General features: G+C 41.6%; 1 protein-coding gene and 1 long non-coding RNA gene across 4 annotated transcripts in view; one reads left to right on the top strand and one right to left on the bottom strand.

Moving 5' to 3' along the window:
• The window catches only part of LOC131573505 (muskelin), a 93,140-nt gene that overhangs the window by 15,755 nt on the left and 53,886 nt on the right, over nucleotides 1–23,499 (top strand). The window contains exons 3-6 of one of the 3 annotated variants that reach the window (XM_058827513.1): nucleotides 5,935–6,077; nucleotides 7,474–7,562; nucleotides 13,358–13,467; nucleotides 17,281–17,473. In XM_058827513.1, the coding sequence (XP_058683496.1) occupies nucleotides 5,935–6,077; nucleotides 7,474–7,562; nucleotides 13,358–13,467; nucleotides 17,281–17,473 (535 nt within the window). Of the gene's footprint in view, nucleotides 1–5,934; nucleotides 6,078–7,473; nucleotides 7,563–13,357; nucleotides 13,468–17,277; nucleotides 17,474–23,499 lie in introns of those variants that run through there. The other 2 variants (XM_058827514.1, XM_058827515.1) reach the window with 2 other exon arrangements.
• On the bottom strand, nucleotides 7,589–10,752 carry LOC131573507 (uncharacterized). The gene is made up of 3 exons (XR_009276208.1): nucleotides 10,624–10,752; nucleotides 8,033–8,178; nucleotides 7,589–7,721 (listed from the first exon to the last, which is right to left on the bottom strand). It is a non-coding gene; the product is annotated as an uncharacterized LOC131573507 (long non-coding RNA).

Below are 23,499 nucleotides of genomic sequence, written 5' to 3'. Positions count from 1 at the left end.
GACTTGACTCCAACCCTGGAGAGTTGGGCACTGCTCTGCATGCTAAGCAATGTATTTAATCCAAACTTTTTGGTAAAAGAGAGATGAATTAACACTGGCATTATCTACCTGTGTGTCACATATCAAAACATATGTTAAGTATCCAGAATTAAGGCCTGGCTGGCAAAAAAAAAGTCCTCGCATAGTAACTGAGATTCGCAAGACAGTATTTGAGTTTTATTCTATTACTTAAAGACGAAACTAACAGAAAATGTGGCCTGACTGGAAAAGACCATGTTGCTGGATCCTCTTGCTTGAATCTTTGTATCTAATAATGAGACTGTAAGGTACTATGTCATTGCTCATGTGTTCAGCAAGCCCAATGCTGAGCACTGAGTATTTGCAGTGCCTTTATACTGTATAAATTACTATATACTGCAGCAAATTCTCGTGTTTCTAAGCTGAGTGTTTAATTATTCATGTAAAGCATTTTTTATGCTTTAATTTCTCTGTTGAAAAATTAGTTGGAAAGAGGAAGTGGGGAATTAAAATCTGCAAAAGAGTCCCGTGTGCAAAGAGTGCAGTTTTTGTTATTTCTGTGTATATAGAAGCTGTTCCCATTTGTGTTGTCTCATACATGACAGATGAAAGAACTCCAGATTTGGTTGCATTTTGGTCAAAATAGTTCTTGCACCTTGTCCATTGAAAGACTGCCAAATTAAATGCAGGAAAAACATTTATATAGGTGTTCTGCTTCCTTGTTTTTTTTTTCCCAGTGGCTGAAGTTCTTACAGCAAAATCTTAGCTTGGAAAACTTCGGTTGAAACAGTGCATGACTGAATTATAAATATGGTGAGGAGAGAATTTGGGGAGAAAAAAAATCAAGTTGAATAGTACATATTCCAAAAAATGTTGATTTATACACACGACTTTTAATCTCTGGAATAAACATAGTGGATCCTATAGAAAATGAAGCTGGAAGGCATTTTCTAGGTGTTGTGTTGGCAGCTCTTCAGTTCAGAACTGGTCACTCGTGCGGTGACGCACTTGCTCAAGTGCGTGGGTGGCCATAATGGTCTGGACAGGAAGCAAACTAAAACTCAGGGAAATAAAGCTCTCCTTGTTCCCAGCTTTATTAGCTGAAAGCAGGGCTAAGGCACAACACTAGGACTGATGTCCAGCGTGCTCAATGTGAGATACTTTAATAAGCTCTGCAGCCCTGATCGCTTGTGTTTGTCTCCTCAGTGCCTCACCTTAATGCTGGGGTTTAGTAATTCCCTGCCGAGGTGATGATGCTGTGCTGGCTTGGAGGTAAAAATATGAGTGGGTCCCTAAACATTGGTTTATTCCCTTCACTCATGAGTGAAACAAAACCTTTCCAGGCACCTTTTCTTTCAGAGCAGGAATCAGAGGAACTTAGGTAAAACCATCAAAAATTGTTCAGAAGCTAAATGAAAATGCAGTAAATGTGCTAAAGTCCATATGAAACCTTTTTAAAAAGAGAAAGAAAATGAAAGTGGAAGTGTAGACAGTTGAAATACTGCCATGTGACTATATTTAGTAAAGGGTTTTCCTGGCTTCTTGGGTATGGTAGAGTTAAATAATTCTCGTGGCCATGAAAGCCACCAGTTGGTTATGAATGAGTGCCAGTGAAAGGAAATATATCTGACAGCTGTTTTTCTGTTTATTAAACTAGATATCTTTCTTGAGTCTTGAAATAGATGACCCAGAAATTATATATTTAATAACAAACCTGCTATGTAGTAACCTATTCAGGCAGGAGAGGGCTGATGGTTCTATTTTTAATGCCGTTCTCAGCTTACATTGGAAGTGTGAAGCAATGAGGCTGGTGATGCTGAAGACCACGGCCCCGACAGAAAGGCTCATCCTGATGATTCCAGTGATGGTCTGACGTGGAAGACTGTGAAGAGCATTTAATTCCCTTGAGTGGCTTGATTAATAACATGGAGAACAGAAGCATAGATTTTTATTTAGCCACCAACTTAATTTTAAAAGCAATCAAGATGTTTGTGTTGTGGACAAGGGCAGCCCTTGTTATTTTGCTATTTTGTGGGTTTTATTTTTACATGCAATTCACTGTTCCCTAATTAAAAAAAAAAAAAGCCTGAGCAGAATTGGTTAAAGAGAAAGAAACTGATAAACTATGGTGTGACTCTAACTGTACAGGCAGCTTGTGTAGTGCAGTTTGGAGTCTGGTTCAGCATATTTGATCAGAGAATCAATTAGGTTGTAATAGACCTCGGAGATCAGAGTCCAACCTTTGACCAGTCACCACCTTCTCAGTGCCAGGGTCCAGTTAAATGCCACATCCCGTTGTTTCTTGGACACCTCCAGGGATGGTGACTTGGCCACCGGCTCCCTGGGCAGCGCATTCCGGTGCTGTGGAGGTGTGAATTTTGAACAGTTGAAGATGATACACATAACGTTAGTGGTGTTGTCCAAACAATCGGTGTCAGTTTTGCATCTGAAGACCAGTTTTCCTCTGACTCCCATCCTGCTGTGTAGATTGTATCAGGAATTAATTTAAAGTACATTAATAAAATTTACACTTTGTTGTGTGATACAGCAGCCTTCATATGGTTGTCATCAAATGGTAGCACAGACCAGAGCTTCAAAAAACTTGGGAATTTGCTGCAGCTCCCAGTGTCACAAGACTGGACTTGCTCTTTTTTGGGAGTGCGCTGTAAGCATCTGTTTGGGTGCTGAAATGTCATATGTGAGTTACTCTGCTCTTTGTGCATATTTACTTACAAATGTGTTTAATCAGAATCCAGAAGTTTTCTTCTTCTAGTGTTTTGTAGCATCTTTTTTGTTAGTGTTGTGATTTGAGGCCTAACAACTGGGCTGAGGTTTTTGCTCAGTTGTGCCAGTTAGTATCTGTGTGCATGTTCTAATGGACAAACACCTCAGTTGTAATTTGGATTTTTGGAATAATGCATGAATACATAGACATTAAATGTACTGATGTTGCTCACAGCAATAAAATGGAAAAGTGTCATATTTCTTGGTGTATTTGCCTGAAATATCATAGGCTTGTTCTCCAGGTTGAATAAATCACTTGATCCTACAGATACTTTTAGAGCTAGAGAATAGTCTAACATAGCTAAAATCCTGGTAGGAGTCCAAAAATATCCATGCAGCCAGCTGTTAGCAGCTCTAGAGGCAGTGTGTTTTTTCAACATCAGTGAGATTCATAGCTGGTACCCACACAGCAGCAGCGGTGTGTGTAGAAACTCAAAAAGTACATCTCTGTATTTTTACATATATCATAGAATTATAGAGTAGTTTGAGATGGAATGAGATGTTTAAGGGCCTTTCTAAGCCCCCTTGCCATGGGCAGGGACACCTTCCACTTGGCCAGGTTGCTCCAAGTCCTGTCCAACCTGGTCTTGGACCCTTCCAGGGATGGGGGATCCACAACCTTTTTGGGCAACCTGTGCCAGGGTCTCACCACCCTCACAAGTAAAGAATTTATTCCTAACAGCGAATATAAATTTATCTTTTAGTTTGAAAGTCTTTCAGTTTGATGTGTATGTGTATGCATTATAAACCAGAAAAACACATATCTAGGCACAGGGTTTTATAGCAAATCTGTCCTTTGTTTCCATATCAATCAGCAGATAATTCACAAAAAAAGGTTGAGTTTAGCTTTTGTGCTTCTATTTTCTGTGAGGTCTGCATGACTCAGCAGGTGGTGGGATGTGTGGAAGTGGGAAGGAGGGCGGCAGAGTTCCCTCTCTGTCTGTAGGGTTAAGAAATCACTGCTGTCCATGTGGAGTAATTGCTGTGCCTTGCTCCCTTCCAGGCATAAAGGATTTAACTGCAGTCCTGGTTTTCTCTCCTTTAATTTAGGGTAAGAATTGAATAATACAGGATAACATTTGTGCCAAGTTTTTGCAAATCTTGTGTGGTACTTGAGAAAGTATGTGTTCATGGCCCAGGCATTAGGTTTGGGATTCCAGCAGGATTAGGAATTGCGATTGCTGGTAGGGCTGGCTTCATTTTTCCAGCTTTGGGAGAAATCTGCAGGGAAGATATGATGGTGTAGGAGGAGTTCTTAGACATTGTGTACTGTCTGTTCTGTATGGGAATTTTGGCAGCGGGCTGTGCCATGTATCAAGTGCTGCCTTGCTCATTAAAGGACCGTCCTTTTGCTCATCCTTTCCTTTCTTCTGCTTTAGAAAATCAGTATTCTCTATAGAATTTTAGTGGGGCTTTTTCCCCTAAAATTTGGGAAGTGTTTTTGAGACAACAGCATGTCTTGCTGCTGCGTAAACAGTGGGTTCTTACATTTGGATGGACAGAGTTCTTCACAAAAGTAGTTTTTCATTGAAAGTATTTGGAAAAGCACCAAAGTATTCTTCTGTTCTATCCTCACAGTGCTGCTACTGATTTATTTTCTTAATTTTGAAAAAATTTGAGATGCTGGAAACATCTTTGACAGTAAATCTGCTTTTAATACCTATCCAGTCTTCATCCTCATCTGTAACTGCTCTGTATAAAAGTATTTCACTTAATCTATGCTTTTTGTAAATGTAGTAGGAACGAGCCATTGAGGTCAAACCTTTTTTCATCATACCTTTATCCTGGTGCTCTCCAGAACAACATGAGTACTGCTCCTAGACTGAGAATTATTTGCTTTATAGGGCTGAGACAAAAAAGAGAAAAAAAGACTGAGAACTAAATGGATGAGCAAGTATTTTTTGCTGCTCTCCCAAAAGTTACCTTTCTGGGGTAAGATTGCCCTACTGAGGGAGCTGTCTAGGATGGTGGATAAGATGTTTAGCATAGGACATACTACTCAATCTCTACTCAGGATCTACAGAAAGCAGCCACACACATGCACATAACTCTGTTTGATGCCGATGAACATCAGGCATCATGTCTGGCTTGTCAGTGCTGCTGCTCAGAGGACAGGGCCACCAGCAGAGCCTGTGGTGGGAGGTGGCCTGCAACGTGCTGATCTGCTGTGCTGGAGTCCTGATGACAGGGTTTTGTAACAAAATCCAGCACCATGAGTAATTGTCATTCCGTGCTTTGCCTCTGTGGTGCACTGCTTAGTTCTGAGAAATCAGGGAAGAGAGTGAAACCTGTTTTTACATATAAAACTCGATGCATTCTGCAAAACAGGGTGTCTCCAGACTCCCCCCAAGAGCTGTTTGGTAGGGGAAGGTACTCAGTGGTCCCTAATGAATGGTGCAAGTGCTTCCCTGCACCTGCTTTTCCATAGGAGCAGACCTCTTTCTCCAGCAGTGCTGGTAGAGCTGGTAGCTGTGGCCTGAGTATATATAATTTGACTACTCATACACAGACTCTGTCCACCTAGTGTGAGAGGGGAGCAAATACTCATAAGGGAGAGCATTTTCATCATTTTCTGTGTAAAGCTCCTTTTCTGTAATTAAGTGGCTCAGTTTTATTTGGGATGGTTAATAAGCAGTTGGTTCCTGTGTTCGCCACACACCAAACTTTGTGTTCAGTGGTTAAACAGTGTCAGCCCAGAGAGGAAAAGTAATTTGATGTTCTCTTAGCATGTGGAACATACTGTATTTATCTAATTGTGTATTCAGTTTAGGTTTCATTTCAGGCTCTAGTGGGCGTTTGAATCTTCACTCTGTAGTTTGATTCTGTTTGCCAGATTTCAGGAAGTCTTGCGTCCAACTTAAAAGGAATGTATGTGAGCTCTGAATAGAATTGCTAGGCGTAAGCAGTTAAACCAAATCTTTTTCCTAGATAAGCTGGTTTTAAAATAATATTTTAAAAAAACCTATCCTTCATTCCAGGACCAAATGAAAAAATACCATAATGGGGAGGTTTCAGTTTCACTTTAATTCTCTGGCTTTGTAAACTGAATATTTGTAGGCTGTAATGTTTCTCCCTTAGTGTGTTTTGCAGCCTTAGCTTTAATATTCAAACTCACTGTTTTCTCTTCCACAGTATTTGATTCTGAAGCTTGAAAGACCTGCCATAGTCCAGAGCATCACATTTGGCAAATATGAGAAAACGCATGTCTGCAATTTAAAGAAGTTTAAAGTCTTTGGTGGGATGAATGAGGAGAATATGACAGATCTCTTATCCAGGTAAGATGTGATTCTGTCAGCTCTGGGAATCGTAAAGGCTGGACCAAAATGCTCTTTCCCCTTCTTCCCAGAAGACACATGGCCAGCAGTGGGGCAGAGCTGTGGTTGTGACCCTGCCATTGGTCCTATTTGTGGTCAGGTCAGTGAGCAGCAATCCCAACGCTCTCTCCAGAAGCCTCCCTTATCCTGCTCTGACCACAGAGGGTTTGTGGAGAGCGAGCTCTTGGGGATTTGGAAGAGCTGAGCACTGGGTGCAGCGTTGCTGGATTGCAGTTCCTTCCTTCCATGAGCTTGAGGCACTGGAGAAATGATTCCCCAGGTGTAAGGGGCTTTGAAGCTTTTAAAAACCCAAGTAACCTCCCCATATCAAAACCCTTATTGCAGCCTTAAAGATCTGAACTAGTCAGCTTCTCTGCCTTTTACAGATGGGTAAATAAATCAAATGGGCAAACGGAAACCTACATTTGTTTAGTTGGATTTGGTAGAGTTGTACTGATACGGACTAAAAAAAGGGCCTTGTGGCTGTTCAGGTTATCCAGAACTTCTGAGTAGTTGGTAATGTAAATTTGCAAGGGCCTTTTAAGGAGTGTGCTGTTTCAGAAAGGGAAAGGAGAGGTAAAATTCAGGAGTACATGCAGAAAGAATAGCAAGAAGCAGTGTATTTTGGGAGGCCTACAGAAGAGAAATCCATCTCCAGGGAATGTATGGGGTACATCATCTGTAGTCAAGCAGGTAGCCATGGACAAACAGGGAATTCTATGTTGCAGTATCATTCAAGACCATATAGAATCTATCCGCAACCCTTCCCACACTTTTGCCCTTGTTAGATAGATCAGTCTTGAAATTTGCCTTTATTGCTGTTACAATTGTGGGGGAAGAGGTCTTTTAGTATCACAGTAATTACTGACACTTAATATCATTTCACTTCTGCTGAAGTTTAATAAAAATCCTCATTTTGGGACCTGTACTTGTATTTTCAGTAAAAATGGACTTAAGATTTTTTATAAATTATACTAAATATTTGATATATTTAGAAAGCAATGCCCATAAATGAATCACAAAGCACTTTGTCAGGGTGATAACTTTGAGATCTGATCCATCTCCCTCTTGAGAATGGAAGAGTGCAGTTCAGCGCATCAGGAGCTGAAGTCTCAGGGTTCCAGGTGCAGAGGAGCAGCACTGATCCAAAGCCAATTCCCTCCCCAGATCCCAGTGCTGCCTCCCAGGCAGGCACAGGTAGGTGGAGAGCAGCCCAGGCCTCGGTCCAGCACGTGTACTGATGATTCAGAGTGGTGTGAAACAAGCTGCGCGTTTCAGGCGTGACCTAGATTGCATTTATTAGCTAGTCCTAAAATACAAGGTAAGATTTAGTAACCTTATTTATTTTTTCCCACAGTGGCTTAAAGAATGATTATAACAAAGAAACATTCACCTTGAAGCATAAAATTGATGAACAGATGTTCCCCTGTCGATTCATTAAGATAGGTAAATGCATTTTTTCAGCATTCTGAGTAGAAAATAATCTCTTCTGATACTTGTGCCTGTCTTGGCACTTGTGACTTCATTGTACTCAGGCGAAGTATCCACAATAGCTGTTCCATTTCATCATCTTTTAGGCTGGTTAGATTGGAACACAGTGAAGTCCTGTTAATAAGAAATAATAGGTTCATAATTTAGATCCTGGGGAGTGAAAGCAAAATAGAGCAATTTTCAGAAATACAGCTGTTGAGTCAACTAATTGCGGGAGAAGCTGCTTACTGTCCTCCTATGAATTGCTATATAGAGCTTTAAATAAATAACTAAGCTAAATACCTGTAAAAGTTTCAGCATTGACACATCTTGAGTCTGAAAAAGCTTGAAAAGTTCTGTTCTCAAACACGCTCTCAACACATAAAGCAACAGCAGAAGCTTCCCTTGTTCTCTCCCTGCTGCTTTTATCATGATGTCTCACTCACCTCTGGCTAAGGATGAACCCCAGGGGCAGGGAAGGGTTGTACCCCCTCATGTCTTGTTTGGTTGGGGCAGGGGTTGGGGGGTGCTTCCAAAGGCCAGATACTGGGACATGTGATGGCAGCAGGTGAGGATATCTCTTCCTTGCTTTCTGCAGGCCAAAGAGAACAAGAGCCTTACAGTTGTTGGATTTAATCCAAGGGTTTGGAGTCTTTCAGCTTGCTCAGTAAATTTATCTTTCCCTTCCTACCTACTGAGATAGTACAAGAATGACTGGATTTAAGCTAGCTGTTTAAGGGTAAAAATAGAGCAGGGAGGTAGTTGCTGAAAAAGGAGATAAGATCCCGTTGACTAATTTAGATGAATTTAGAATTGTTTTATGTGTTGAGTAATTCTTTTGCCAAGACTCTGATGATAGTGGCTATTTAGGGGCTCCCCTCAGAGCCCTTTGCTCCAATGTGTTCTTTCTGAATCTCCTCATGTTTGTCAGGAACTGAAAGCTTCAGGCTGGGAATCCAGTAATCGTTTGTGGGGTTTCCTGTTCTTAGAGAGGCAGAGGATTTGATTGTTCACTGGGCTGGTTTCTGGCTGCTGCTTTTGGAAGCAACTGTAGCACTTGGCTTTAGGAAACCTCAAGAGTCGCAGAGGAATCAAGTTAAAGGTTGACTACATCAGGGAAGTTAAATGAATTTTTAAAAACTTTTTATTATTTGTTTTGAAGCTTCCAGCATTAAGTTTTTGGAAAATATTATTTTTCAGTGGCTGAAAACCAGCAAGTAGTTCCTGGAGGGCTAAAGTGGCCAATGGAAAGATTTCAGGCAGCTTCTTTGGATGTGTAAATTGTATTCTAGGAAAGTGTGTTCTGATGAAAAGAAGTGTAGCTGTGAGCTCATACATGTTATGAAAGTGAAATGCTTATTAATTTCTATTACCAGGATGTTTTCCTCTGTAGTTACATGAGTACCTTGTTTTCTTGGGATGGGATCTTTATGTAGCACTTTTCACAGGGGCATGTAGTGATGGGACAAGAGGAAACAGCCTTATCTGAAGGAGAGTAGATTTAGATTAGATACTAGGAGGAAATTCTTGAGGGTGGTGAGACTCTGGCACAGGTTGCCCAGAGAAGCTGTGACTGCCCCTGGATCCCTGGAAGTCTCCAAGATGAGGCTGGGACCCCTGGGAATAGTGGAAGGTGTCCCTGCCCACAGCAGGGGGATGAAGGGATGGTCCCTGCCAACACAAACCATTCCATGAATAAACATTAATATCTACCTTAATATTAGCTTTGCATTGAGCTGTCACTTCCTCACTGGTTATGATTTGAGATGAGTTTTCCTTTATCTGTAGCCTTTAATTTCCTGAAACTGTCTTCCATGAAGAAATTCCTGTGCTAAGATAGAACTGGAAATGATCTTTTCACCCAAACCTATGAAAGCCTCTGGTTGATAGCTGGTGTCATTTTGTTGATGAAGTTGTGAGAGCGTTTTTTGCTGTGAAACAACTGCAAAACACTGTTACGAAATTCTGTTATTTTTCAGATTCACAGCTTGAAAGTGTTTTGAGTTTGTTAAAATTTCCAAGCTGCTAGCCAAAGTAACTCAAAATTTCAAGCACCGTGCTGTGTTCCTTGTAACAGTGCCAGGAAACAACGCCAAAATCTGCCCTTTTGGACTCTCAGGGACTGACACGGTGAAATCCCGCTATCAGTGAGGTTTGTGTTTGGGGGTTCACAGCACTTGCATCAGGAATTGGCTTTATGATTCCACAGATCAGCACCTACAACACCACTGTCAATAACACAATGGTGGTGTTTATATGGGGGCATGGGGCAGAAGGAACCATGGGGACATCTGGGAGAGGGGAAGGTTCCTGCTCCAGCCTCCATTTCTCGTGTATCAGAGGAATTTTCAGGCTCATAAAATACAGGAAGAATAACCTCTCTCCCTCTGTCAAGAAAAGCCTTGCACTTCTGCTAGTTTAATTACTTCACTTTCAGTTCCTGAGCACTGAAATGCCCAGTTGTGCAGGCTTTTGACCTACTTGACAGGTAATTTTTACATTTCATGTAGCACCTCATTAAAGAACTGGAGAGAGGGAAGAAGATATTTATCTGGACAAAATATCGAAGAATAATCTTTTTCATGTCTGTGGGCTTTGTTTCTGGCTCTGTTCTTGTGATTCCTCCAAGCAGAGATTTTTCTGTGCTGTGTCCTTGAAAGCAGAAGGTGTAAAGACTGATTGCCATGAAAGAACTTGAAAAATGCCAGGTGTAATTCTCATTCCAGTTTGTTACTAGCATGAGATTTGGTAACTAGGCTTCTAGATTTTTAGGCTTTGATTGAACAAAAATGAGGGTTACTTTTTAAATGGATATTTTTTTATTTTTTGCAAGCATACCTGTTTGTATGTGTGCCTAGACAGATGAGGGACACAGAAATTAGCTTGAGAGAGGTATTTAAAATTACTGTGTTTAATGCCTTTGCTATTCTCTTCTCTACTGTAGAGTTGCAGTCCTTGTCTAGGTGTAGCTATTATTGAGAAGTATCCTTTAAAATCATCTTTGTATAGATTAAGAAGTGTTAAGTGACTCAAATACCTTCTGTTTCTCAGAAGAATATTGATGTTTTTAAAAATCATTTTTCCTCTGCTGAGCTTTTCTCACTGTGGAGTGACAATTCAACTGTACTGAACAGTTGCAACTTTTAGGATGGATTGCTCTGGTACCTGCAGAAAAAAAAGCATGGTAAGGTGTCTTTATGATGAAAAGCAGAGGAATTATATAGCTTTAGGCTTTCAACACCTTTGATAGTGGTGCATTTCCATCTCAAAGGTGTGCAGAAGAAAGTGCTTCCACGCTGCACTTAGTGCCTCCTCTTTCCAGGTATAAGTCAGATTGTGGGTGCTCTAAAGGAGATTTTTCTGAAGATCTGAGCACTCCTTTGGAGGCCTCAAAAAAGAGAGGGCAGAAGAAAGGGTAGGAAAGGGTGAGAGGTGTCTCCTGGGAGCCAGAGAAGAAGTTCAAAAATGAGGGGATGATCCAGCAGAACACTTCAACTTGCCTAACTGGAATAGAAATCACATTCCAGTCTCAACCTCCAGCTTTGTTTCTTTTCCTGCTCCTATGGAGTAGTTGACAAAGTTCAGGTTCACTTTTCTCTGCCTGTGCAGTGCTGGGGAAGTGTTTGCTTTCCCTTCCCTATACAGCTTAATGTGTTTTCTTCAGAAAAGATGGTTTCACCATAAAAATCTTGCTGTTAAAAAATCACAGTTTCTGGTGTTATGTTCCTTTATTTTGGTAAAAAGGACTGTTGGAAGCTCTGAGTTAACTGTGGGGAAGACAAATGTCAGTGTGGATGGCTTTGCTTTTTCTTGTGGTGAGAGCTGCCCTGGATTCTTCTGTACATCTCAATAACTTCTTAGGTGTTGTAGTTGGCTTCAAAGTTAAGAGAGTGAATTGTTAATTATTTCTGAGAGAAGTTCCTATAAGTTCTGAGGAGAACTTTGCTGAAAAGAAACAGAGGTGGCTAGAGAAGGTGGTAATACTTTAGTTTGGAAATTGGCCTCAGGTTTACCATCAGGAAATGTATGGTCTTGGCCTATTTGAGGTGGTCTGTGGTTGAGTGTTTCAGTTCAGTGAGCTGGTGGATAGACTTTGATGTTTATAGATGACCAAATACCAAATTTAACCTCAGTTCGGTCTGGTCTGTGTGTTCAGGTCTGAGGACAGACCAAGGATGTTACCCTTAGATGTCGTGGTTTTTCAGACTGCTGCAGTAACGGGTAGGATATCTGAATTTAGCAGCAGTCATGTTTTATGGTGTTAAGTTACCGTATTGGCAGCACTCAGCTTGTGCAGAGGATGAAAGTCAGCAAGAGGGAAGTTTCCTGGGCAGAGTGTGGCATGTGGGTGGGAGACAGGTGACTCTTGGTTTTTCTGACCACTTTGCTTCTTTCTTGTCTCCACAAACATGCACCTACAAGGAACTGCTCTGAAAGCATCACAGTGTGCTGAATGATCAAGTTTTAAAAAACTGTTTGAAAAGATGGTTTGAGTGGTGTAACACAGAAAGTACCTTCTTAGGGATATTAAAATCTGTTGAGAGTTGCATATACAAAGTCTCTTTGGATCTTGACTGTTCCCAGAAGAAGTTATTGTGAGTCTTCAGCAATAGGTTTGTAAATACACCCTCTAAAACTTAGAAAATCATGTGTTTGAACATGTGCCTTGTGCCCAAACACATTACAGACAATCATAGATGTAGTTTGTTTGAAGTATAAATACTTAAGTTCCTGTAAGAGCTCAAGAACAACTTTATGATGAGTTGGGGTTTTTATTTCCTCAAGGAGTAGGTCAGAAAAACATGAGTTCAACAGGTTAATCTCAGTGGTATTTCATGGTGGTTTGAAAGACAACAAGCAATTTCTCTGTGGCAAAAATAGTGGAAGGGAGGAGGTAGTGGACTCCTTGCTGTTGCTGGTAACTGCTCATTCAACTTTAATACTGTCTTTTCCTGTTTATCAGTTACAGTCAAATAAAAAGGAAACAAAAGTATTTGAAATGAAACCACTTGATTTCACTGCAGTTTTAAGGAGTCAGAGTTCACACACAAGTTTTCTGGGAGCTGGAGTTGCTTCAAAAAGCAGAACCAGGTCTTAACCTGCAGATTAACCACAAAATCAGTGCAAGGCCACAGATGTTAACCCAGAGTGGTAGAGAAGCCGTAGGTAAGAGGCTGTAATGTGTTTCATAGGTCTTTTAGTATTTCAAGTCCATTTGTTCTAATATTCAGATAAAATAGTATCAGCAAAGAAACTGCACAGATTAAAGCTTAAAAAAAAAATAGAGTTTTTAAGTTGGAAATTGACAGTTATCCCTCCCTCCCTCCTCCACAACTTGCAGATGTTACTAATTTTGTAAAATGTAAAATACCCAAGCTTCTTGTCTTCACCATTAGGGAAAATAATTGTTGCTGACAAATGGGGAAATAAATGTACTATGAGGAGCAAATACTGTCGCTAGTATGCTCGTGATTCCCATGCTTGTCAAAGCTTGTTGCCTCTTGGAGCTGTTTTTAATGATAGTGTTTTTGCTCTTCTGCTTAAAGCAAGCTTCTGCTTTGTAATGATCTGCTGTGTTAATGTTGCTCAGCACAGGTTGCTTTAAATGACAAACTTGAACATGATGCATTTGGTAATTTTCCTAAGCTAAGTTAAATGAGCTAGAACTTAAGTCAGAAGCTGAATTTTGTGTAAACTTTAAAAACATTCTGTTGCAATAGTGATTGTTTGATGTTTATGCATACTTTTTCTCCTTTTCCTTTCTTCTCCAGTTCCACTCTTATCCTGGGGACCTAGCTTCAATTTTAGTATCTGGTATGTTGAACTAAATGGCATTGATGATCCAGATGTGGTCCAGCCGTGCCTCAACTGGTACAGCAAGGTAGGCCTGCATTTTAGATGCCTGTTTGTTTGAAGATTCCCAGTCTCAGAATCCTGTGAAACTTCTCTTACTGGAGTGATGTGACCTTTTAATTCCTTGAACAGCAGCTATTAAAACAGCAAACATGCATAGTTGAAACCACATGGCTGACTTTGACCCTAAGGGAAACTTTCTGAATTTTATCTGCTTGTTCTCTTTGAAAAACCAACAAAACAGCCCCAAGAAACCCCAAAACCACCAGCATCACCCAAAAAACCTGCCAGGTAGACATGACAAGAAGAACATGAAAGAAGGGAGCACTGAGCCGAAAGGGACAATATTAGGAGAGTAGTATTTGTATTGGAAAGTAAATGAATCTTAACAAAACCAGATTCCATTTCTCCTTCTTCTTGCCTTCTGATTCTTTTAACTCGAGTCCCTGGACTCCAGAGCCTTTTGGGTTACAGATGCAGCTTTTGTTACAGGGTATAAAAATTACCTTTTTTTAAAGAGAATCCATATTGGTGTCTTACACTTTAGATGTTTCCCTCTTACTGTCTTTTTGCTGAATACCTCAGAACACAGTGGGGCTGGTGCCACTGGACTGTGGGATGAGATGATTTATGCCATTTGTCATTTGATAGACAGAAAGTTCAAAGGGTTCTAAACTTTATTTTTATAACCCGTGTTTAATTAAATATAAGATAGGCCTCTCCTGTGGGAGGGAAGTGCACACTACGAAGCAGAACTCATCTTATTGATACATTTTGTGCATTGGATCTTCTGGAACGATTAATGAAACTCATATTGTGTTGCAGAGAAGACATCCTTCCCAGCTGAGTAAGACTGAGTAGTGGAGCAGTGTATCTCTGCTTCCAGAAGGAAGAACTTAGAAGGAGATAGATATTGTGTGTGATGAGTACTGAGACTCCCTTACCAGATCATGATGCTGTCAGAATGGTGAAGAAGCCATGTGTGACTGTGGTGCCTGGCTCGTGCTCATTTACACCAGCATCATGAGCTGCTTTGTGGAGGATTTAAATAACCAGCACAGTGGAAGTTGTCTGGAGCTGCTTTATGGTCCAAGTGGTGTTGTGGTCATGAATCAGCTGATGATGGATGTCCAGTTCTGAAAAGTCCAGTTGACAGAAGCTGCTAATGGTTTTCCTTTTGCTGGCTCTGCACATGGTGGTGTGTCTGGCAGTTTGGCCCAGTAGCTACGAGCAGGAAGCTCTGATTTTTTTTCATTTTTTTTGGTCAGGAGTCATGCAGTGATGATGTTTGTATCTGTTTTGTTCCATCTTAGCCCGTGGAATCGGCACTTTTCCTGGTCAGCATTGTGTGTAGGGACGGCTTCTTCAAGGGGTGCCAGCATTGTTCTCCTAAAGCTTGGAGCCCCAAAGCAGCAGTGCAGAGACTGAGTCATGATGGTGTGGGCTCTGCTAGGATCCACTGCCAAGTTTTTGGTGATGAGTGCATGTGTCACTGATGTCACTGTCTCACAGGGGAGAGGCCACTGTTGCTGGATCCACAGAGAGGGATGTGCTGTCCCATATTTAGGGAAAGGCAGAAAGGTTGACCTGCTTTTTCCAGTTCTTTCAGATGGTGGGAATATTTTCGTGTGTGTTTTTGGAAATCTCAGAGTTTTTGGAGTATAATAATTCTTCACTGCCTGCGACATCAGATGAGAGGAAAGTTCTACACCACATTGCCCTTCCTTTTTGTTTTGTGCCAACAAAACCTTCCTCTCCTGTGGGGAGTGGAGCTGGGGATAATGGATAAGGACTGAAACATTCCTCAGCACTTTCTCCTTGCTGTCCAGCTCAGCCTACTGCCTCCAAAAAGCCTTGCCCCTTTTTCATGAGGAGTGGACATAATTCAGCACCTGAGAAGGCGTACTTTATCACGGGGTACCACTTCTGATAATGGGCACATAAGTATTTTTAATTCTACGAGTTTATTTGACAGTGTTGATGTCTTAGTCTCATGTTCTTGTTACGTTTTTAACCATAGGAATTATTTACAGCTTCAGATCAAAGCTATTATTTGGGTTGTCATCTCTTTAAACCTGTATGACAGCATTTTAGAAGGAGCCTTTTATATAGTTTTTATCCACTTTTTTTGCTTAAAGCAAGTTTTTACATTTAACTTCTGAAGTACCACTGTGGAGTCGCTTGAATATAAACTTCTTTACTGCATCAAGTGGCCAAACTCCATCTAAGTTGTTCCCTGCTTTCTAAGTCAAATCATATCAGTCATAAGAGGCTCAGTGGAAGGGAGGAGGTACCCTCTGTCCCAGGTCTACATTTTGTCTAATTTCTAAACTGAGGGATCTAAAAATCTGGAAGCTGGTAGTTACTGATGTGCAGTTCTCCTTTTGCTTGCTATCCCTTTGTACAAAAAATTTGATTTGATTTTGGCCTTGACTCATGCAAGTGAAGATTTGCTTAAAGAGAGTGTCTTAAGCATCTCTTGGAATGAAAAAAAAGGAGTTGTTTTTTGCCAGTTGTGCTGTAAAACTATTTTAGCTTTAATATTCCTTTGCTACAGCCTTGCATTCTTATCGGTACATGTCCTTGGCCTTTATGTGGGCTGGGAACTGGTTTTCTAAAAATGCATAGTTCTGGCTATTTGCAGCTGTGAAATACTGATGGATTAAGAACTAAAAATACAGCTCATGGCCGTGTTTCTTTTTAGCTGCTTCAGTTTATGAGATTCTTGCTATTGAGCCATTATTTTGAGAGCACAAATTTTTGTTGAATGTCGGTGTTAGTTCCAGGTTTTTAGAAAGATTCTATTCATTTAAATACTATAAACTTCACTTTTTGCAGTAATGTCCATTTAGGTCTAAAATCTTTTGTCTGTAATTCAATCAGTCTTATAGATGCTTAAAGTTACATTTGTTTTTTACCACAGTAGTTGTGTATTAAAGATGGAAATTGAGATTTCTTTTTTTCTTTAATGCCTTAGAATTTAGGCTTGAAAAGTCTATTTAAAAAAATTGGTTCTGCTACTTACCAACTTAAAAATCTGTGTTTCTTATGCATCTTGTTAGCAGCTTTGAAAATTGTAGCTCTTACTCAGAGTTTACTACTCCCTCGTGTGTCTGTGCCAGGATGTTTGACCCAGTGTGGGTTTTCTCTCACCTTTCTCACCCCTTCCCACAGCCGAGTGGGAGATGGGCAGCTGTGCCTCCATCCGTGGTGTAAAAGCAGAGGTTCTGCTTCAAGATGCAGGAGAATATTTAGAAGTTAAAACTTTGACGTGCACGTAAATCCTTGGTGCTGCTGATCCCAAACCCTCACAAACCCTCAGGATTTGGGGTCAGCCTTCTGCCTTTCTGTAGCAGGAGTGCTGGTCATTGCAAGTATTTCCATTCTCACAGCTTTTTTTTTTTTCCTTCTGCTTCTAGAAAAGCTGTGACCTACTTACTCTTCTAAATTATTTTGTTATGTAAGAGTCATACAATCAAATTATGTAACGCTGATAGCGAAGGCTTTTTCCTGCTCTGTGCTTCGTGTAGGCCTTGAACAGCAGGGCCAAGCAGATGGGGGGGAAATAATGGTCACCCCAGAGATCTGGGACACTGTGCACTCTCTCCTTGTATGCTTATTAAATTGGATGGTACCAAATTGTATAATTTCTATACTGTTGGAAAGTAAATGCCTGCACAGCCTGTAATGCCTCTCATACGGTGCTCCGCCGTGAGCTCGCGAGTTGTTTGTGCAGCGTGGATAAGACATCCTGTCTCTGGGCAGGTTCACTGGTGGTTGCCAGCAGTGCTGGTCAAAGGAAAAATCTCCATGTCTCAGAGGTTTTCTTGTGTTCCAGTAGTACCGTGAACAGGAAGCCATTCGCCTTTGCCTAAAGCATTTTCGGCAGCACAACTACACCGAGGCTTTCGAGTCGCTGCAGAAGAAAACCAAGATTGCTCTGGAGCACCCCATGTTGACAGACCTGCACGACAAACTGGTGTTGAAGGGGGACTTCGATGCTTGTGAAGAGCTGATAGAAAAAGCTGTGAATGGTAAGAGAATCAGAGGAATCTGATCCATGAATTTTAAAAAAAGCGCAGTGAAATATTACCTTCTTTTGAATGTTAGTGTGCCTGGTAGTAGAATTGGCAGGTCCATGTGTTGTTTCATTTCTGGTGTGCTGTCAGCTTTTAGATTTGTGAGTGTGTGTGTGTTGAAGGATAAAAATTCATGAAATCTCTTACCACTGCTACTTTTGGAGTCTCTTTCTCCCAGAGATGACTAGGAGGTGCACTTGAGTGGGTAAAGACAAGTTCTTCATGTAAGCGTTGGCAAGCTGGGGATGGGCTTAAACTGTCAGGAAAGTCACTGGAATGGTGAGCAGGGAAGCAGAAGACCAGGGTTCTCAGTGGTGGTCTGGATCATGGGTTCTGGTTGGAGCTCACCACCAAGTTGGTGTTCAGGCAAAAGTTTTCCGCTGTGTTTGGATGAGGAATCTCTCTTTGCTTTTGGGAAAAATAATCCTTGGAGAATTGTGTGGAAGTCAGTGACTGGAGGCAGAACCTGTTTTCCTTTGTAGAGTGGGACCTTGGCAGGGCAGTCAGTTTCATTGGAACTGCTATTAATTTTTTACTTGGAAGCTTTCTGCTTAAAAACACAGTGTATAAACAGCTCTCAACTCCTAAGAGGGAGATGTACTCTCTCTTGGTCGAATAGGATACACAAAGAGTGGGGCTGTTGCACTGAAGTGATTCTAAGGACCTGTGCAGCAGTTTTGGATTGCAGTCTGATAAAACAGAGGTGCTCTTGGTTGTGGGTGTAGAGCTTTTTGACTCTGTGCAGTCACTCATTATGGGAGACTTGTACTGGTGTAAGAGGAAAACTTTGTGTCTGATGCCAGTAGAGTTAGGGACTTAGTGAACCAATTTCATGGATAGCTGGCACCAGAGATGTTACTCTCTAGTTCTGGGCTAATCAGTCATTTCGTAATATGTTTGGAAAGATGCCAGTGTACCTGCTTGACTCACATCAGTGTGGTTTGTACCAAGGAAGCTAGAAGTGGTTCTCAGAATGTGATGGAAATGATAGCTTGAAAACCAAAGGTTGTCTTCCGTGAAAACCCACCATCTTTTTGTGATTAAGCCATTCAGTTGAGCAGTTTTAAGGAGGTTATTACAACAGGTCCTCCAAAACTGCAGTGAATAGTTTTCTATGGGTTTGGCTCAAGGTTTCTCTTCTGACAGAACAGTGCAGACCTGCCCTGCGCTGAGCTCCAGGAGCAGCTACACAAGCACTGGGACTGAGAATTGCCATGTTCATCGTCATCCTCCTGAGACAGCAGAGTGTTGGCTGGGCTGGGAGCGTGAGCAGCTTCCTGCAATGCAGGGGCATTTTGCAACTGGCAGCTTCCTCCTGAACCGTAAGGGCAGGGGAGGATTGCAGGCTGGAAAAGCAGCAGGGAGCTGTTTCTGTCTGTGTCTCAAAGACACGAGTGCCTGGAGGGAGCTGATGAGCCCACCATGACGTTGCAGCAGCCAGAGGAGTGCTGTGTGCTGATGGTGATGATTTTATCATTGCCTCGCTCTGCTGCCTTGGCCATGGCTTAATCTCAGTGCCTGGAGGCTGTCCTCTTTCCACTTCATTGCAAGCTGGAGTGGAAATGATTTCTTGAATGGAATTTCACTCAAAGTCTTAGAATGTACTGAAAAAGTACTCTCAAAAATGGAATTTTTTTCTTGGACACTAATGAAGTGAATGTTTGTAGCCTCATTTTTTGAGCTGTTATTTATTAATTTCTTTTATTACTTAACGTATGCTGAGAGTGGGGCTGCTGTCAGCAGTGCTTTGCTTTTCCACGTGTGGAAGTACTGTCAAAGGACCAGCCTGTTAGGAAACTGTAGGTCTTGTATTGTCCTGTCTGACAGACACTTGTTTCGTGTCAGATTTGATGTGGATAATCCTCCTTCCCTGTTTTTTTTAATCATGTCCCTTTTTAGAGGCTGAGGAGCTCAGCATCACTTAGATGAGCTGGAGGAATATGCTGTAGCTTGTTTTATTAGCCTTTTTATTGTTGCAGCAAGTATAAGAAGCAAGTCATGGTAGTAACAGACGGTGGATAATTTAGCAGGAGAGTCTTAAAGAGCATCATTAGGTTTTGTCACTGCTTCTGAGGGACAGAAAAATATGCATGGGGATGTTTACTTTGCTTCATTTTAATCCGGCACCTGGCTAGCTGAAGTGAAATGTCAGTGTGCGCATCTCCCATCGCTCTGTTGGTCATCCTTAATGATTTTGCTTGCCTTGGAATACATTAACCTTCCTTCCCCCATCCTCCTGCCATTTTTTATGCTGTCTTCAGCTTTAAATGTACCCATTTAAAGCTCTGTCGCCTCCCAGCACCCTTTGGAGAGAAGTGCTATCTATCCCGAGACACCGAGGCTGCATCCCATATTTGCTTTAAGCTGACAAGACTGCGGGTTTTCACTAACTGGGTCAATCCTGCCCTTGCTCAGGACAGTGTGTCCCTGGCACTGGTGCTCGTGCTGCCACATGGCCAACCCAGACAGGGAGCTGATCAGGCTGGGGTGGGGGAGAGAACAGGAAAAACCTCTTCTGATATCCACAAAACCCCCTCAAACTGCAGCTGGAACAATTTGTCTGAAGTTGTGGCAGTCAAGGTGCTGAATATTAATGGTGTTTAACAGCTGGATTCTTCTTGGTAGGATGGGAATAGTGGTTTTCAGCCTTCAGCACATTCTCCTGCAGTATTCCTATGTATTCCTACTTGCTCCCTGTGATCTTCCACAGTTACCTGTCCTTACTTTGTTCTGCATTTGTCAAGCTTCCCAGCATTTTCTGAGCAGCCTGATCTGGTGAAAGGTGTCCCTGTCTGTGGCATGGGGGTTAGAACTAGATGATCTTTAAGGTCCCTTCCAACCCAGGCCATTATGTGATGATTTTTTTATCATTTTACTTTCCTAGCAGCTCTGTTGTGAAGTCTCAGTAGCTTGCTGCTTAGTCTCTAAGGTGTGGGTGTTCTTACCACTGAACTCCTGTCTGATGTGTTGTTTTTCCAAATAAAAGAGGATTAACTTTAGTCCTGTGTCTGTGTAGTGTAGCTGAAGTGTAGAGTTAATTGAGACATACAGATCCTTAAATTATCCCTGAAATCGTTCAAAGAGCAACTGTTCTGTTGCAGACTGGGCATGAATATGTGAACTCCTGACCGCTTGCTGATCTGGGAGTTCATTGCCTTAAAGGCACAAACAGAAGTGCAGTGAGGTTGACAGAGATACTGCACACTCAGTGCAGCCTAAAATGTCTTCTGGAGAGTTTGATATTTGCAGTGGTGGGTATTGACAAAGTGCAACGCTCTGCATCTCTCGCGGGCTATTTCCATAGGCTTAGTCATGTAGAAAAAGAGTAGGTGGTCAAGAATTAGTGCTGGCAGAGCTAACTCTTGTTCTTTTGCATTGCTAATGATGAACGCTGTCTTCCACCTCACATCACCAGATGATTTCTTTTGAGAGCTCGGTGGCAGGCAGCCACACTTTTCCCACTGATTCTTTTGACTTGTGCGTTACACTTAGAAAATGGGCAAATGGAAACTCTGGCAGCTGCCTGACTTCGTCTCAAAAAGAAAAGGTTCCCTAAATCTCAGCTGGTTCACAGACTCGGTTCAAATGCTTCACATTTGGATCCATTCCTATAGCTTTCGGGCCTATATTACTGAAGGAAAAAATCTGCTTAATATTCCTACAGAGAGTATGTGGAGTGCAAATTGCTTGGTTGAACTGCTCACAGCTCCTGTAGACGTGGAAAGCTGCTTGGAATGGGTAGAAGAACTGCTTGTTTCCTATTAGTATTCCAGGGACTGAGGTGTTCTTTCTGGCACTGCTCATGTCAGTATGTGACATGTGTTTATCTGGTGACAAGTCAATCCTGTGTGACAAACAAGAAGTTTTGATGCTCAGCCTGCAGGCTCCCAGTGTCTCCCAGAACTCAGGATTCACAGGAACAGGATGCACAGGAGCAATTGTATTCCCCTGGAAGCTCTAGACAGACACGTATACCTGAATTTTACCATCTAATATTGTTTGGATTTGGTTTTGAGAAAGCTGCTATGTATACTGGGATATGTGGAGGGGAGATGCTGGATAGGGATCCAAAGCCTCTGGGAAGTAAATGGTAGAGTTTGTGTAGAAGAAGGATAACTTACATGGATTTGAGAGCAAACCTTGTTTCATTTTTATGAAGAACAAAGTGCCAGAAAATATTACACCTCTGAGGCTGGGAAAAAAATGGTGTTTCCTTGTTTCTCCCAAATCTTGAGGAAATTGTCGAGTAACAGCTGGATTTTTATCTGCTAGAACATCTCTCTCCTTCAGGTTTTCTATAGAAGGTAGCTTGTAACTCAAAAAGCTTCAAACTGTTTAGGTATTCTGGCTACTTTTCTTTGGTTTGAGAAAAATATTGAAACCTCAAACCCCAGCTCCCAGAAATTATGGGCTAAATGTCACTCTGAAGGTTTTTGAGCCATTGGCAGTGAAGTGAATAGCTTTCAGCAACACTTCCTGGAGATGTGTGTTGTCTAAAAACCCCCAAACTTGATAGAACTTGCTCCTGAGTGGCTTCAGAAAGTTAAATATTTTTGTCCACAATGTTTGTCCTAATCCTTTCTGAGTAACCTGCAATTGGCTGGCAAAATAAAGACTTGGGTTATCGGGGAGGCAGAATTTACCGAGCTTTAATCACAGTGAACTTCGTGTTGTTACATCCAAAATGCGTCATGACTTGCTGCAAAGGGCTTGAAAATAGTACAAGTCGTTTTTTTGGCTGTAATTTTAGTAAACGTGGACATTGAAGTGAGAGGTCTCTGGAGCAAAAGAAAACACTTCATTTAAAAACTTCCACCCGACGCTTTTTTTTTTTGACAAGAGTCTCAAAATTTATTTTAAACTCCTGATTCATTGGGAACAGCTGACAGACCTGAGCAGGCCTAGATCTGATCCTCAGTGCCTCACAGGAGCTTTGGAGACCTTTTGGTCAGCAGTGCTCTCCTGACAAGGAACATAAGGAGTGCGCTGGCGTAGGTCTGGCGTCGGGTACAGAATCCACCTAGAAATCCTCCTTTTTTTTCCCTGGTGGTGTCAGACAGGTGGTGATTCAGCTTCCAAAACAAGCTGCTGCTGGTTTGCAATGCAAGTAGAGTGAATGTGGAACTGCTTCCAGCAGAAGGAAACATTTCTGGGAAGCAAGCTGGAGTATTTCCAAACCGATGTCCCATGGAAGACAAGAAGCATTATTAAAAGAGGCTGAAGGCACAGTAGGGGAGAAGCGTCATATCTTGACAAGTGCAGCCTGTGGGTGTAGAGCATGGGAGAGAGGTTAAATCACCCTTTCAGATCCTATGTGCTGTAATTCATCCTTTTGAGCTATTTATGTCCAATTATCTATTGGCTGCCATCGGGATAAATACGGTTTTGGTTTCTGTCTTGCAGACCCAAGGCTGTAACGATAACCAAAAAGCTGCATTTCTGTCTGGGTTTGTGGCTGAGTCACTGTGGGATTTCTTACAGCACATGCATTTGTTCTATTAGGCCTGGCTTTTCTGAATCAGAATTTATGAGATCTCAAGCTTCGAGCCTCTCATGTGTTGTCCCAACTTCATAAATGCTGAAGAAGTGGGAGTTAAGAACCCTGCTATTAAACCCAAAATAAACCACTTTTCTTTCTACATACATTGAGCAAACTTCTGGCTTTCCTCGATTACCTAATGTGGGGGGAGAGCTGCTGGTTTTGGCGCTGAGGTGAAAGTAAAGTCTGCCATGTTTTCAGAGTATTTATTTGGAAAAACTTGCACAGCTGAGTTTATAAAAGTTTTATATTTTCAGACCAAACTCATCACCTTTCAGGAGCTCTTGAGTGCCCTTGTTTTCCTGTTAGATGGTCTCTAAATAGAGCATTCATCTTCTCCAAGGAAATACTTGCTGCTGGCTTGGGTTTTAATTAAAACCTGGATTTCAGTCACGACAAACTACAGGATGCCAGGAAACACTTTAAAATTTTCTGTGAGTCT

Source organism: Poecile atricapillus, chromosome Z, assembly GCF_030490865.1.
Source record: "Poecile atricapillus isolate bPoeAtr1 chromosome Z, bPoeAtr1.hap1, whole genome shotgun sequence".
Lineage (NCBI taxonomy): Eukaryota > Metazoa > Chordata > Aves > Passeriformes > Paridae > Poecile > Poecile atricapillus.
This window is presented reverse-complemented; position numbering and strand designations above follow the sequence as displayed.